Here is a 16,607-nt window from a genome sequence, read left to right as displayed (position 1 = left end):
ACTTATCATGGGTACAACTTGGGGCACTGGTATCAACCAATCTGGGTAGAATTCTGACCCTCCCACTTGATGACTATGTGACCATGAGCAAATTAACCTCTCCCAGCCTCAGGATTATCACCTCAGGATTATCATAAATGGGGCTGATAGTAGTAGCTACTTCACTGAGTAGGTCTTCATAGAGAGAAGCAAATTGGATAATGCTTATAAAGCACTTACCAGGGGGTGTAGTACAAGCATGCCTTCTATTAACAGTCAGTGTAATTTCTATGTTCTGATTTGGAGTTCTTTCCAACATGTTATGCTGCATTACTAATCCTTCACTAAAAATATCTACTTAACATCATTCCCACAAACATTTTTGCTTGTTTCTAGTTTTTTTTGATTTTTTTTTTTTAATTCATTTGAGACAGAGAGATAGAGAGCATGAGCAGGGGGAGGTGCAGAGGCAGAGGGAGAAGCAGGGTCTCTGCTGAGCAGGGAGCCTGATGTGGGTCTCGATCCCAGGACCCTGGGATCATGACCTGAGCCGAAGGCAGAGGCTTAACCATCTGAGCCACCCAGGTGCCCTACTTGTTTCTAGTTTTTTGAAAATGAAAGTCATCTACCCTGTCAGTTACTAGGTATACAGAGATGTTTTAGATAAGGTCCCAATCTTGGTTTGATCTACTTCAACTATTCTCACTTCTAGGGAGAAAGGGGTGGGTGGGCAATGAGTTATTTAACTCTTGCTGATAGGTTAGCAGTTCTATATCCCCCCTGATAAGAACTGTAGTAACTTAATCCTTAAAGTAAGCAGGTTCTTAAGATAGTTTTAAAGGTATAACACCAAAAGTATAGAATGTGGGCACCATGGCCACACAATAGAGGACAGGTTTCTGGTCAGAAAGAACCATGTATGCTCCACAAATCACACTTTGTGAGATTCAAGTGAATTGTTGCTACAGTGGGAAGAATGCAGCAGACCTCTACGTGCCCATAGGTTCTATCTGTCATATCTGCAATATAATTTCTCACCTGCCATCTTCATATGGCAACAGAAAAAAAATCAAATCTAAGTGATGTAACTACATGAAGTGTAAGGTATTGTATAAATAGTAATGTAATATCTATGAAATTAGCCCATAAACTCTTATATGAAAAAACATCTTTTAAAAATTCTCTTTAAGGGATGCCTGGGTGGCTCAGTCGGTTAAGCGTCTGCCTTTGGCTCAGGTCATTATCCCAGGGTCCTGGGATCGAGTCCCACATCCGGCTCCCTGCTCAGTGGAGAGCCTGCTTCTCCCCCTGCCTGCCGCCCCCCTGCTTGTGCTCTCTCTCTGACAAATGAATAAATAAAATCTTAAAAAAATAAAATAAATTAAATTTAAAAATTCTCTTTAAATTCTCTTGGTTGTACTCTGAGTCTCCATGGTACCCCCAGTCTGGTGGTTCTTCTGCTCCCTAGTCAACTTATTGTCCTGGAATCCATGAGAAGCTCAGACCTCTGGTACTTGGGTCTTGCTACCTACACACACAACAACCATCATTTCTGAAGTCTTGCATAGTCTCTGGGAAGTACCATGAAGCATGTCCCAGGCTTGCTTTTACCCAGAAACTGATGACTTTGACTACTTTATAGCCTCTGAGAGGCACTAAAAAGCAAGATTTGAGGCTTGGTGTTTACGACCAGAGACTCCCTTCTGTTGGCCTCCTGCTAGGCAAGCTGGGGAGCACTTCTCAATTGCTCTGATGAACCTCTGCTATAATCCTGGGCAGGTTTTTCTCTACCCAGAATTCTCCAGTATCCTACCCAGGAGATATCAACCTAGCTAGGAGTATTTTGAGGGTTGAGTAAGTGAATGGAGCAGGTGTGCAGTGGAGAAAGAATCTCCCTATGTAGATATTAGTGGTGAAGATTCTTCACTATGTAGCTGTTACTTCATCCCTCTTTTTTATCATTCCCCATAGATATGTCTGATGGTCCTGGGCCCATATATCTCGATTCAATTCTCTAGAGAAGAAACCTCCAATATTCTACTAGAGGGAAGGAGGAATGATGGGGATGGGTGGAATTTCCTGTGTGCAAGAGGAGGGGACAGGCTGGTCTAGAAGTCTAGTTACTCTTAATAGATTTTCAATCATATCTCCATTTTTAAGCCCCACCCACTATGCAGGTGCCCTAGTGCCTGTTACAATTCCTGATCCTTCTGAGGGTTGTGCAATGGAAATCAATTTGCTTCTTCTTGGCTTTCCTGCCCCATGTACCCAGGACCCATAGCTTCCTGATTTCTTGAATCTGAGTTGGTTGTTCCTCATAGATTTGCTTCCAGCTTCACCTTCTGTTGTCATTTCTCCTGTTATACTTATCATAGTAATTTTATGGGTTAAAGAAATTTTTTTATTGTTATTTTAGGCAGGCTCTAGGAAGGAGTAAAGGCAAATGTACAGATTCAGCCCATTATGTTTGCCCACATATTATTTTCAAATTTATTTATTTTTTTAAGTAGGATCCATGCCCAGCATGGAGCCCAATGTGGGGCTTGAGCTCACAACCCTGAGATCAAGACCTGAGCTGAAATCAAGAGTCAGACACAACCAATTCAGCCACCCAGGCACCCCTATTTTCAAATTTCTTAAGCCATTTTGTATTTTCAGTAGAAATAACTGACTATATACCATTGTTCATGGTATTTTCCCTAGCGTTCAGATAATGCAATTTAAAAATTATTTTAACATTTTTTCCCCTAATTTTCATTAGGTTAAAAAAAAGCTGTTTTAATTTCCTTTTATTACCTTTGAAACTTTTTGTTTGTATGTTTGTATATTTTTAATCATATTCATTTTTATCCTAATTTCTATTCAGCACCTCTACTCATAAAAAAGTTAACTAGCTTATACCGTTATTTTACTAATGTCTACAACCTACTGTTACAACCACATATTTTAATGTTCAAGGCCTTATGTCGGAGTAAAAAAATATATATATATATATAAATATATAGTATAGTTATGATAAAATCACATTTTGCTTTCATTCCAAAACTATAATTAGACCATAATTTAAAAATTAAATTTCAATATGTCAGAGTTGACCGGAAAACTGAGAAATTCTGTATCCCACACATAGAATCCAAAATAAATCATTTCACTACATTTTAACTGATCTGTAAAACAAGACCTACTGAATCACAATTTCAATTCACTATGAGACCAATTCTTTTTAAAACAAAAAAGTAAATGTATGTCGTTACAATGTAGTACAGCCTAAAAATTAAATAGTCATGATAACCATATTTCCCTCAAAAGCACTCTACTGAGAACTTGCCTGCCACATGAATTACTCCTCTTATTTTTTGTTAACTACTTCCCGGAACTTTGCTGAATGTAAGTTCCTGACTTACAGGGCTGAATAACAACCTGGTCTTAGGAACCAAAACACCGGCGCAGCTGAAGCAATGAAGGAGCAGAGCGCCGTCTGTGAGGATGACGCTGCCCGCAAGAAGTGCACGGGCGCGCCGTCTACACCTGCGCTGAGAAGACCGGCACACGGCCTCAGGCTCCAGGCGCCCGCCGCACGGAGCCGGGATGCCGTCCAGGCCTTCGGCTGCGGCCACGACTCTCCACAGAGCTGCCTGGGTCCGTCGTCACCCCAGACGGCCTCTGTACGCGCGGCAGGCAATCCTGGGGAACACTTCGCTCCAGGAGGACATCGCCCGGCAGATGAAGGCCTAGAGAAGCAGCGCGGAGCCCGACGTGAGGAGCGCGAAGAGCGGCGCAGCCGTGGAGCAGGACCAGGTGCCGGCTTCCTGGAGACAGAGGCGGCCCCTATGAGCAGGACCCGCAACCCCTCACGCCCAAGGCGTGCCCGACAAGGGCGCAGCGCAGGCAAGGACAAGGACAAAGCGATGCCTGGATCCTGTGGCTGACGCCGAGGCCACGCCTACCAAGCTGGCAACACCCTCGCGCACCGTGACCTGCCCCACGTCGGGGAAGCCACCGCGCATGTCAGACCTGACACGCATGCGCTTCACGCCATTTCGGGCCCCGCGGACCGCGTGGGGCTCATCACGTGCAGGGAGCGCTGCGTGTGCGTGGTGACTCGCGGCAGCCCGAGAGGCGAGGTATCTCACGTCGTGCTGCAGCCGTGTGGGACTGGGGTCACCCTGGAGGGCATGCAGAAATTGACTCGGAAAAAGTGGGTGGACCTAGTGAACTGGGAGAAGCGACGTCATCGTGCTGCAGCGGAGCGGCGTGGGGCTTCGCGGGTTCTGGGGTGACGCCGCAGGCCAGGGAGTCAAGGCCTGTGATGCCGGCCTCGCGTGCGGGAGACCGCCTCAGCACCTGCCCACGACTGGCCGTGTGGTGCCCTCCATCCTTGGCCACGCTGGAGCCTGGGGACACGGCGGGAAAGGAGGCCCTCAGCTCCAGGGCATGCCTGCTGCAATGACTGGAGTTCAAGGGCGTGGGCTAAGAATATTTAATGTGGTGTCACCTTAAGAATAAAATCTTAACTGAACGCAAATGCACAGTTAAAATTGAGTCAGTGGCCAGAAGTCAAAGCCCGAGCCATGACCAAGTGAGGGCGCCACTTTAAGGGCTAAGTAGAAATCCCTTCACATCCTCTCGAGTTAGGCAAAATTTGAAGTCCCTGAGAAGTCTAGGAATGCCTCTCCCAAATTAAAGAGTGATAAGACTCCCAAAGGGAACAAAATGCATGGGGGGGTGGGGGGAGGTCAGGAGAGAAAGAACCAAAATACTAAGATTTGTACTAAAATACTAAGGTTAATTCTTCTGACAAATATTAAGTGCTTACAATGTGCCAGGCATTATTCACATACTGGAACACTGAGGGTCCTGTTCGTGCAAATGATAGAAGTCAAGATGGCAAGGTGTTGGGGGGGGGCAGTTTTTCCCTAGCTCTTTGGAACCCAAGCAGGTACACAAAGTCACAGAAAGATTTACTGAATTGAGATTCTTCTCCTTTCCACTCTGAACCCTTCTAACAACTCCTGCAAATAAAAGTTTACCATGTGGTGGTAGAGAAAGGACACATGCTAAAAACATCCAAATGACCAACAGCTACATGAAAAGATGCTCAGCCTCACTAATCATCAGGGAAATACAAATTAAAACCACAATGAGATATCACCTCCCACCTGTTAGAATGGCCACCATCTAGAAGACAAGAGATAACCAGTGTAGGTGAGGATGTGGACAAAAGAGAACCCTCTTACAGTGTGGGTGGGAATGTAAATTGGGGCAACCACTATGAAAACAGCATGGAGTTTCCTCAGCAAATTAAAAATAGAAATACCATATAGTCCAGTAATTCCACTACTGGGGATGCACCCAAAGGAAATGAAAACAGGGTATTAAAGAGATATCTGCACTCCCATGTTTATTGTAGAGTTATTTACAATAGCCAAGATATGGAAATAACTTGAGTGCCCATCAATGTATGAATAGATAAAATGTGATCTCTCTCTCTCTCTCTCTCTCTCTCTCACACACACACACACACACACACACACACACACACACACACAGGAATATTATTTAGCCATGAGAAAGAAGGAAATCCTGCCACTTGAGATGAAATGGATGGCCCTTGAGGACATTATACTAAATGAGATAAGTCAGAGAAAGACAAATACTATATAACATGAGTGGAATCTAAAAAAGCTGAACTCATAAAAACAGAGAGTAAAAACTTGCAACTAGTGGTAAATAAGTCTTAGAGATCTAATGAAAAGTGTAATGAATATAGGCAATAAATTGTATTATAATCATCAAACTTGCTAAGAGACTAGATCTTAAATTATTCCAACCACAAATAAGAAATGATAATTATGTGATGTGGTAGAGGTGCTAACTCTGCTACAATGGCAATCATATCACAATATATAAATGTATCAAATCGTGGCACCTGGGTGGCTCAATAGGTTGAGCATCCGACTTTTGATTTAGGCTCGGGTCATGATCTCAGGGTCATGATCTCAGGGTCATGAGATTGAGCCCTGTGTCAGGCTCCATGCTTAGTGAGGAGTCTGCTTTTCTCCCTCTCTCTCCCTCTGCCCCTCCCCCTGCATGCTCTCTCTCTCTCTAATATAAATAAATAAGTCTTTAAAATACATGTATCAAATCAACATGTTGTACACTTTAACACAATGTTATGTCAAGTATATTTCAAATTAAAAATTTAAAAATAAATTTTAAAAAGGACACATGCTGAATACCAAAAGGAAAAAAAAAAGAATAAAAAAGGAATAGTGAATTATGCTTAATTATAATTGTAAAATAAAGGTAAGTCAAATGAATAAAGAAGACTAGTGTCAGGGCACCTGGCTGACTCAGTCAGTTAAGCATCTGACTCTTGGTTTGAGCTCAGGTCATGATCTCAGTGTGGAGTCTGCTTGTCTCTCTCCCTCCCCTTGCTTGCACTCTCCCTCTCTCTCCCTCTCCCTCCCCTTGCTTGCACTCCCCCTCTCTCTCTCCCTCAAATAAATAAATAAATAAAATCTTTAAAAAAATAAGAAGAGGGGCGCCTGCGTGGCTCAGTTGTTGGGCATCTGCCTTCGGCTCGGGTCGTGATCCCAGGGTCCTGGGATCGAGCCCTGCATCGGGCTCCCTGCTCTGCGGGAGGCCTGCTTCTCCCACTCCCACTCCCCCTGCTTGTGTTCCCTCTCTCGCTGTGTCTCTCTGTCAAATGAATAAATAAAATCTTTAAAAAAAAAAAAAAGAAGAAGACTAGTGTCTTCATCAAAGATGCTTAACTGACTAACACAGGAAAATCTCATGCATGGCCTTCTGTTGAAAAACTGCCAGAGATGTCAAGTATATGAAAAACAACTCCAGAACCTTCAGAGATCTGAAAGCCACAGACACCAAAAGTGTTAAGCCTTCTGGTTTACCTTGGTAAAAAGAGGGACTGCAAGAAAAAAGTGACATCTAGACGAGATAGTACAGATAATACAGCAAATTACAAAGAGTATCTGCAACAAGATGCATGAAATAAAGGAAAGATTGTACAGGTAGGTTTCCTGAGATGCAGGACTTCTCAGAACCCACCTCTTTTTGATAAAGTTCATGGACAACTCCCAGCTGCAGCTCAGTCCCAGACCTTATCTCCAATTATATTCTAGACTGAGGGCAAGTTGAAGGGTGAGATGACTCCTGCCAGGCTACTTCCTTAGCTTTGGGTTGTTAGAAAATGAACTATGAGTTTCAATGAATGTCTAATATATGGACTTTCTCCCTCTGGTCCATGTGCATCAATAATTTTGTTCCTTAAGCATTTCTTAAGATGAAAACCACCCAGCCTTCCTTTGCATAAGAAAGGGGTTTTATTAGAACAAGAATATTTCATACAATATCACTTTGATACTTTACACATGCCAGTTTTTCTATTTATGTTGACATTTAAGTCCAATCTAATACCATGACTCTATTTCAGAAAAAAACTGTTTTGAGAGAGATGAAGCCTGTTCTTCCATGGGTTCTCCCTGGGTCCAAGATGCCTGTCTAGTTCTAGAGTGTGATCCCACCAAAGTGGGAGGTTTGTCTTTCATCTAGTCTGGCAAAACTGAAGGGAGATGCTTCCACATCCATTTGATAAAAGTTCCAAGCCATGATTGCAAGAGCCTGCTATGGCTATTTCTTTACTTGTAGGAAGGTGGGGAATCTCATTCCTAGCCGTATCCATAGCAATATTGCACATAGAAGGTCTTGGCCAGCATTAGAAGGGGAAAGGAAAGCATGAGAAGAGTGACAATGGAATAAAAGCAACAAAGCTTACATATAAACAGTTGGTTTATCTTCCCCAGTTATTTAGGAGATGTTACAGACAAGGAGACCCACCAAGAATTCAAGGAAGGTAGTCATAGATCAAGCTGATGGGAGAAGGCTGAAATACATGGTTTATCTTCGTATATGCAAGACATTTAGGCTCTCCCAGATCAGAACAGAGATCCAAATCAGTTATCTAGACATAGGGAATTGAATTGCAAGTGTTTCCTCATTTGCATGGACGATAACAGAATAGGCAAGCTCTGGGTTTCTCTAGGTTTATGACTAGAAACATGAAACTGTTGATCTTTAGGAAAAATTTTAAATTCTCATCAGAACCCGTTTAATGCATCAGTCACTAATTCCTGAGTATGTGAGTGAGTGAATGAGAGAGTAATCATTTATACCTACTAAAAAATTAGGGGAAAGTAGGTGGTACATATGGACAATAACCAGGTTTCTGAAAACTCTAAAAATTAAACGACAAAATCAGATCAGAATAAATAAAATGTGTAACAGAGGCATTATAGAGACAAAATAGTCCTTACAACCAAAGAAGGAAAATCTATTAATTGATCTGTGCATATAGTGATTAGATGGGAAGATGGTCACTTAGAAGAGAGGAAGATGAATAAACCATGTATCTGGGGAGAGAAAGTGTCAGTGCCCTGGCCCAGCGCCTCAACCTATCTGGACTCTGTAGTTGGGCACACCAGGCACTACACACGTTACCCACTTTCTCTCCAAATAGACTTCCGATTGTAATTTGTTTTTCTATGTGGTTTCCTCAGCAAGTCAAAGAATTGTGCCACCAGCACAAGTACAAGGTTGGCAGTTTTGTTTTTCCATGAAAACTAAAAATGGCATCTGGCTTATGTGGTTAGCTATTCTGAGCTTGGTAACTTCAGTCCACCTGAAAAAAATCTTCAGAGGTTGCGAAGATGAGTGACACACACCGGATTGTGCTAATTTTACTAAAGCGAATTCATCTCCAGCTAGCTGGCCACCCACCTCCCCAGGACAGCTGTACCTTGTCTTGCTTCAAAGAGCTATAAAATGCCTGATTCTTCTAGTGCCAAAAATATTGTTTAATATATGTCTATTTATATGCCCCATAATAAATGCACTTATTTAGGAAGTTTTATTTAACATGTGGCTTACTATAAACCCCAGCTCATTTTTGCCTTATTCAAGTCTCATGACCAAACCCCACATTATGCACTATATTTAACAATTATTAATGATCGTTATTTTCTCTTCGGTAATTGGGAAAACTACAAAAGTACATTATGTCTTCTCAATGCAAGGAGAAAATTTCCATTAGCAGAGAACATGTATGTGGCTGAACAAGAGATATTTTCTAAAGATCTTATATTCAGAATCTTTGTTCAAAAAAATTTAGAGATGATAAGAGACTAGTGACAGCTCCATGTAAGTCCAAAGCATGAGGCATATTTTCCTTTATTTGTTTGTTTGTTTTGTTCCAATGACTTTGGGCATTAGGAGAATTTAAGATTAGCTACCAAAGATAAGAGCTCAGTAAACTGGAGTATAGATAAGGAAAGGTGGAGGGAAAAACTGACCATAAGGAAAGGCAAGGTGACCAGGTAGCTGATAGAGTGTGTGGCCACTTCTATGAACTTGAGTTCTTTCTATTTTCCTAATGACTGCTTCCTATATGCAGAAGAAGCAGCAGAGGTGAGAGGTACTAGCAAGCCTTTTTACTGAGACTATTATGTTCCAGTTTGAGTAGATAGCCCAAAGTTATCTAATTTGCCTCTTTTTAGCACATTTACCTGGATTTCTCTTGATTTATACAAAATTGACTAATAATATGAGCTAACATTTATTAAGTATTACCATATACCAGGCACTAAGCTAAGCTCTTTTCATGCATATTCTCACTTAGTTGTTGTATCAATTCCATGAGGTAGATACAATTATTATCTTCATTGTACAGATGAGAAAAATGGAGCTTATAAGTAACTTGCATAAGGCCACCTACCTATAAAGTGGTGGACACAAGATTAATAATTGCAGGTCTGATGACTTAAGAATACCTAACAAATACCTAAATAACTTTCACTCTAGTCTCTGCTGACCCACTTTCCAATGCATCAAAGCTATCACAAAGATCACATTTTTTTACCAAAGTAAGGAAATGTCTTCTATTTCTTTGGCTCAAATGGTGATAAATAAATATTTATAGAATAATAATAATAATAATACTCATCTCTTAAGCATTTGCTATCCACCAGCATTATTCTAAGTGCTTGTATATATTGAATCATTTACTTCATCACAATAAGCCTATGAGATAATTACTATTATTATTCCTATTTTACAGATAAGGAACTAAGGCACACAGAGCCCAAGTAACTTGTCCAAGGACATACAGGTAGATACTTATTTATTCATATATGGCCAACCAAGAGCAGCCACAGCTGAATAAATGTATGCCAGTTGTTTACTGCTGATTCAAGGACACATAACATGTTCTGAGATAATATGGAGGAGAAAAATCACTCTCTTCAATTCCTACGCTAAATTCCACCCTACAACTTATCACAAAACTGGTGAAAACCTAGAACCTTTCCCCCAAATGACGGTATGCTCCTCTTCTATAGATTCTTAAGAAACTTTGAGTGTTGGCTGGAAAGCAATTACTTCAGACTGAAAGGACAAATCCCCGGCTTTATTTAAATCAATGTAGTGACTGCTTTTTGTATAGCTGATTGAATTAGCCATGAGGTTTTTCAGTCATTAATGCCCTAATCAGAGGTTTTTTGATTTCTGTCCTACCTTAACACATTTAAAGAGTCAGTTCTATACCCCCATCACGCACAGTGGCTCACAATAGCTGGATTCTCAAACAGGAGAGGTTGTCTGCCTTGTGGTGCTCATGTGCCATAAAGGAAGCATGTTAAATTTCATAAGAGGGAAAGGCAACGGTTTTTAGAAAAAGTGTCCCCCTCCTCAGGTTATTATGCTATATATTCTTATCCTACCTTAAGAATCACCATCCTGAATGCTAGACTAACATTTTTTTCAACGTTTTTCTTCCTATAGACACAGACTCTATTTTGATATTCCTGGTTGTTCAGTCTTTGTCATGGTGAAGTTTTCTGCTAAATTGAGCATTTATAATCTCAGTATAGGCAATGCTATTCATTCTAGAAACCAATAATGGCCAAACTGTTTTCCAATAACTAATAGGTATACTAGTTAGGGGAATACTGGAAAGGGGGGAAAGGTCTAGTCAACACAAATCATTGTGTAAATCAACTAGTCCAAAACTACATGAAAATCTGCACAATTGAACCAGCTCACAGCCTCTTTGTAAACATTAGCTAAGGTCAGAAAAACAAAGGCCTACGAGAAAGTACATGCTCTTTCTGCACAACCTTCTTCATGGCATTTTTAATCTCCTTATTCCTAAGACTGTAGATGATAGGATTCACCATAGGGATCACCAGAGCATAGAATACGGACACCACCTTGTCCTGGTTTAGGGAGTAGCTAGAACTGGGTCGCATGTACATGAAGAGACCAGAACCATAGAAAAGAGTCACAGCAGTCAGGTGAGAGGCACAGGTGCTGAAGGCTTTGGTCCTACCTTTAGCTGAGCTGATCTTCAGGACAGCAGCAACAATGTAACCATAAGAGATGAGGATCACAAGGACAGACACAATTCCAACAACAACACCCACAACGAAGGTCACCACCTGGCTGGTAAAGGTATCAGAGCACGACAGAACCAGAACTGGAGGAAGGTCACAGAAGAAGTGGTTGATCACGTTGGGCCCACAGAAATCATGCTGGTAGACAGAGTATGTTTCAATCAAAGCACTGAAGAATCCACCCACATAGGCTCCAGCCACCATCTTTAAACAAAGTGTATGGGAAATGAGGGCTGGGTAGAGCAATGGGTTGCAGATTGCAGCATAGCGGTCATATGCCATGGCAGCCAAAAGAAAGCATTCAGTCAGCCCCATTCCACAGAACACAAAGTACTGTGTAGCACAGCCAACAAAGGAAATGGTTTTCTGCCCTGTGATGATGTCAGAGAGCATCTTGGGAGTTGTGGAGGACACATAGCAGATATCTAGGAAGGATAGGTTACTAAGGAAGAAGTACATGGGTGTGTGCAGGTGGGAGTCCATCCTGATGAGGGCAGTGAGGCTCAGGTTCCAGGCTAGGGTCAGGAGATAAATCCCCAGAAATAACAGAAAAAGGAAAAGCTTCATTTGAGGATGGTCTGAAAATCCCAGGAGGATGAATTTTGTCACAATTGTGTTGTTCCTTCCCACAACCATAGACCTACTTCCTGCATAAAGGAAAGAAACAATTCTGTGATCAGTTAGATTGTGTTTGTTATTATATGAGTGGATATTTCCTGGAAGATCATATAAACAACACCAAGTTAACATCACAGCCACCTGCTATGCCTTCTTCTTGGAGGAAGTCTGCCCATGATAATCTCTTGGCACTATTTAAAATTTGTATGCTATACACCTTGCTGATTAGAAGAGGGTCTGTTAATGGAGTAGAGAGTGACTGGGAGTCAATAATCTGGGTTTTGTCCTCAGCTCCATTCCCAACTTCCTGGGGACGGTGGAAAAGTGACTTCACCTCTTCAAATTCTCATTTTCTTAACTGAAAAATGGGAGGGTTGAATCAGGTGAGTCTCAAGGTTCCTTTAGATTTAGGTTTCTTATGGCTTTTTAGACTTCCTGACTTGAACATATAAATCCAGATTAACAATAACATTAGGAATTTCTTATATTTTATATATCTTTAGTATAAGAATCTGGAAAAGGAGCTAAACACAACAGGCTATAATATTTGACATATTCAATTTTGAGGGAGCAAATCTAACTCACAATAAAGATAATCCATTCTTTCAGGTTAGAAAACTAAGAGAAAAAAATATACACATATATTATATATATATACACATATATGCTCAGAACTAAAAAATTTTTTCTAATTATATGATAAGTTTTTATAAAAGTAACTGCATAAAATGCATAAAAAGATCAAAATTTGGATGAACACAATCAGCGCCATTATGGGATAGAAGGACCATAAATAGTATGTCCATGGTTGGGGGAATGGTGGAACAACACCAAAGCTGACTGAAATTGGATGAGCCATGGTGGTCAAGAACAAGCAGAAACTAATATTTTCTGAGCAAGAAAAGCTGGAAAGGGTTCATTCAATATTTAAGGATAATATTTAAGGACAGGCATGGGACAACCTTGATGTCATCAGGCCAGACCAGATTATCATTTTTAAGACATGAGGGAAGCCCGTATGCATTTTACATTAAGAAAGACAAGCTGGCACTTATATAAGATCAAAATGAGGAAATATAAATGGGATGGGTGTGAAAAGGCAGAAGTACCCCAGGGAAGACTCAGGGCTAAAATTAAAGTTGCTGATACTTTATCATTTTATGGAATTTGACCACCCATGCATGTTTTCAACCAACTGCAACTATCTGATTGTGTTTCTCTATTATTCATCATATTAAAAACTGTTCTACATGAAGAGGTGCTCAACATCACTCATCATCAGGGAAATGCAAATCAAAACCACAATGAGTTATCATCTCACATCTGTTAGGATGGCTATTATTAAAAAGACAAAAGGTAAATGTTGGTGAGGATATAGAGAAAAGTGTTGTGCACTGTTGGTGGGAATGTAAATTGGTGCAGTCATTATGACAAACACTATGGAGGTTCCTCAAAAAATTAAAAATAGAACTACTGTATGATTCAGCAATCCTACTTCTGGGTATTTATCCAAAGAAAATGAAGTCAATATCTTGAAGTGATAGTTTCACTTCCATGTTTATTGTGGCATTATTCACAATAGTCAAGATACGGAAACAACCTAAATGTCCATCAGTGGATGAATGCATAAAGAAAACTTGAGATAGAGTGCCTGGGTGGCTCAGTCAGTTAAATGTCTGCCTCTGCAAGATGTCCATTGACCGATGAATGGTTAGAGAAGATGTGGTATATATATACAATGGAATATTATGCAGCCATCAAAAAGAATGAAATCTTGCCATTTGCAATGACGTGGATGGAACTGGAGGGTATTATGCTGAGCGAAATAAGTCAATCAGAGAAAGACATGTATCATATGACCTCACTGATATGAGGAATCCTTAATCTCAGGAAATAAACTGAGGTTTGCTGGAGTGGTGGGGGGTGGGAGGGATGGGATGGCTGGGTGATAGACATTGGGGAGGGTGTGTGCTGTGGTGAGCGCTGTGAAGTGTACAAGACTGTTGAATCACAGATCTGTACCTCTGAAACAAATAATACATTATATGTTAAAAAAAAAAAAGAAGAAGAAGATAGCAGGAGGGGAAGAATGAAGGGGGGAAATCAGAGGGGGAGACGAACCATGAGAGACTATGGACTCTGAAAAACAAACTGAGGGTTCTAGAGGGGAGGGGGGTGGGAGGATGGGTTAGCCTGGTGATGGGTATTAAAGAGGGCACGTTCTGCATGGAGCACTGGGTGTTATATGCAAACAATGAATCATGGAACACTACATCAAAAGCTAATGATGTAATGTATGGTGATTAACATAACATAATAAAAAAAAAAGTCTGCCTTTGGCTCAGGTCATGATCCCAGGGTCCTGGGATCGAGCCCCACGTTGGGATCCCTGCTCAGTGGGAAGCCTGCTCTCCCCCTCCCCCCTGCTTGTGCTCTCTCTCACATAAATAAATAAAATCTTAAAAAAAAAAAAAAGAAAACTTGAGATAGGTGATGGTGATGATGATGATGACGGTGATGATAGATAAATAGATAGGTGAGAGAGAGAGAGAATAGAATATTATTCAGCCATTTAAAAAGTAGGAAATCTTGTCATTTGTAATGACATGGATGAACTTGGAGGACTTCATGCTAAATGAAATAAGCCAGACACAAAAGGATAAATTCTGCATGATCTCACTTATATGTGGAATCTAAAAAGTCAGACACATAAAAGTAGAGAGTAGAATGGTGGTTGGGGGGGTTGAGCCGGAACAGGGAAATGTCGGTTAAAAGGTGCAAAGTTGCAGTTATTCAGGGTAAATAAGTTTTGGCTATCTAATGAACAGCATGGTAACAACAGCTGACTTTACGGTATTGTATATTTGAAGTTTTCTAAGAGGATAGATCTTAAATCTCAACACAAACACACACATATACACATACATACACACACACACAAAGGGTAACTATGTAGAGGCGACGGATAAGTTATTTAGCTTGATTGTGGTGAACTTTTCACAATGTATACATATATATAAAAACATCAAGTTGCACACTTTAAATATATACAATTTCTATATGTTAAAGACATCTCAATTAAGTCGTTAAAATAAATACATACTGCTCCTAGCTTTGTGTTTTCTAAAATTTTAAATCTCCCCACAATCAGTCACTGATTGAGTAACCAAAATCAAGAAGAGCCAAGACAGCTTTTCACTATGACATCAACCTATGAACCTATCAAAGAGGAAACAACATGAGTTTGGTGCTTCTTATCTTAATGAAATCCTCCCTACCAGAATGTAAGCTACTCAAAGGCAGGCTGGGAGATCTGTTTATTGATCTATTTATTGATTTACCCTATAACTAATCTAGAACAGTGATTGGGACATAGGCATAGTAAGTATTAGTTGAATGAATGAATTTTTTCAGTGCTTATCTACAGAAGCTTCGCAGAGTGGTTTATAATGTGTGCCCAATTATAATAATATAATATGCAATATATAATACAATATATAATACAATCACAAACACTTATTCAAGGCTTATTGAGTACCAGGCACTGTTTTAAGGACTTGATTTATATTAGCTCATTTAATCCTCCCTGCAAGTAGGTAGACTTACTCTGCCCCTTTTATAGATGAAATGTGGAATAGGCTATAAATTATAATTGTCTTTGTTGGATGAATGAGGTGGGAAGGAAGGAGCTGAACTTACTGAATGATTTCAGGCAGAAATGTCCTGAGGTCTCACCCTACAAAAGAAGAATTATTGGTTGTTTTGTTCCACTAACATTTTTTACGAACTTCAGTTCATCTGCATTTCCCACTGTTCTATGCCTGGTTTCTGGTTCAGTCAATTTTTTATAGTTTGGCCTCATGCAAAGAGTAATATCTGCTTCTGGAATCCGTGGTCCTTTATTACCAAGTCTTCAAAATGACCTTAGGGAGTTCATTATTTTGATGGGCAGGGGTAGCCACAATATCCCTCCACATGGCTGCCCTATTACTCACTCCTGGGTCCAAAGTAGAAGCTTAGCAATTATTAGAACTAAACATTTCTGAGCACTAATTGTTCTCTGGGGTGATAGGGACAGGGACAACCACCCATTGCCAGAGTCTTATTTACAGTCCCCTGCCTTATTCTCCTCTGAGCTTCCCCTGGGTCCAGGAAGACATCCTTTTGCATTAGTGGGCAACCTTCCACTTTGAGACACTTCACTAGAAGTAAACCACACACAAGTGAGTTGGGTTCAATTCTGGCTCTGCCATTTTATCTGTATAAACATACACAAATTTTTTAAATCTCTGAAATATCAATTTCTTCCTTTGTAACACTGGTGTGATAATTATAATACCAATCTCAAAGGGTTGTTGTGATAATGAAATGAGATATGAATAGGAAGGTCTTAGCACAGTGCCCAATGAATAGAAATCACTTGATGAATGTTGAGTAATAATGTCATTAACTCTGCCTCTAGGGTTGTGGCCAAGAGCTCTTTCCTATCTATTTGATGTTTTATTGTGATGAAAACAGTTTCTTTACCCTTTAATATTTTGG

General features: G+C 40.5%; 1 protein-coding gene and 1 long non-coding RNA gene across 3 annotated transcripts in view; both read right to left on the bottom strand.

Moving 5' to 3' along the window:
* LOC118547236 (uncharacterized) overlaps positions 1-16,607 on the bottom strand; it is a 149,648-nt gene that overhangs the window by 35,929 nt on the left and 97,112 nt on the right. The gene's annotated exons all lie outside the window — the stretch shown is intronic.
* Positions 11,124-12,083, bottom strand: OR5A2 (olfactory receptor family 5 subfamily A member 2). Its single transcript, XM_036110589.2, has one exon. It carries the CDS (start codon positions 12,081-12,083, stop codon positions 11,124-11,126), a length of 960 nt encoding a protein of 319 aa, XP_035966482.2.

Source organism: Halichoerus grypus, chromosome 11 (assembly GCF_964656455.1).
Source record: "Halichoerus grypus chromosome 11, mHalGry1.hap1.1, whole genome shotgun sequence".
NCBI lineage: Eukaryota > Metazoa > Chordata > Mammalia > Carnivora > Phocidae > Halichoerus > Halichoerus grypus.
The sequence above is the reverse complement of the archived record's forward strand: the minus strand, read 5'-3'. Positions and strand labels throughout refer to the sequence as shown.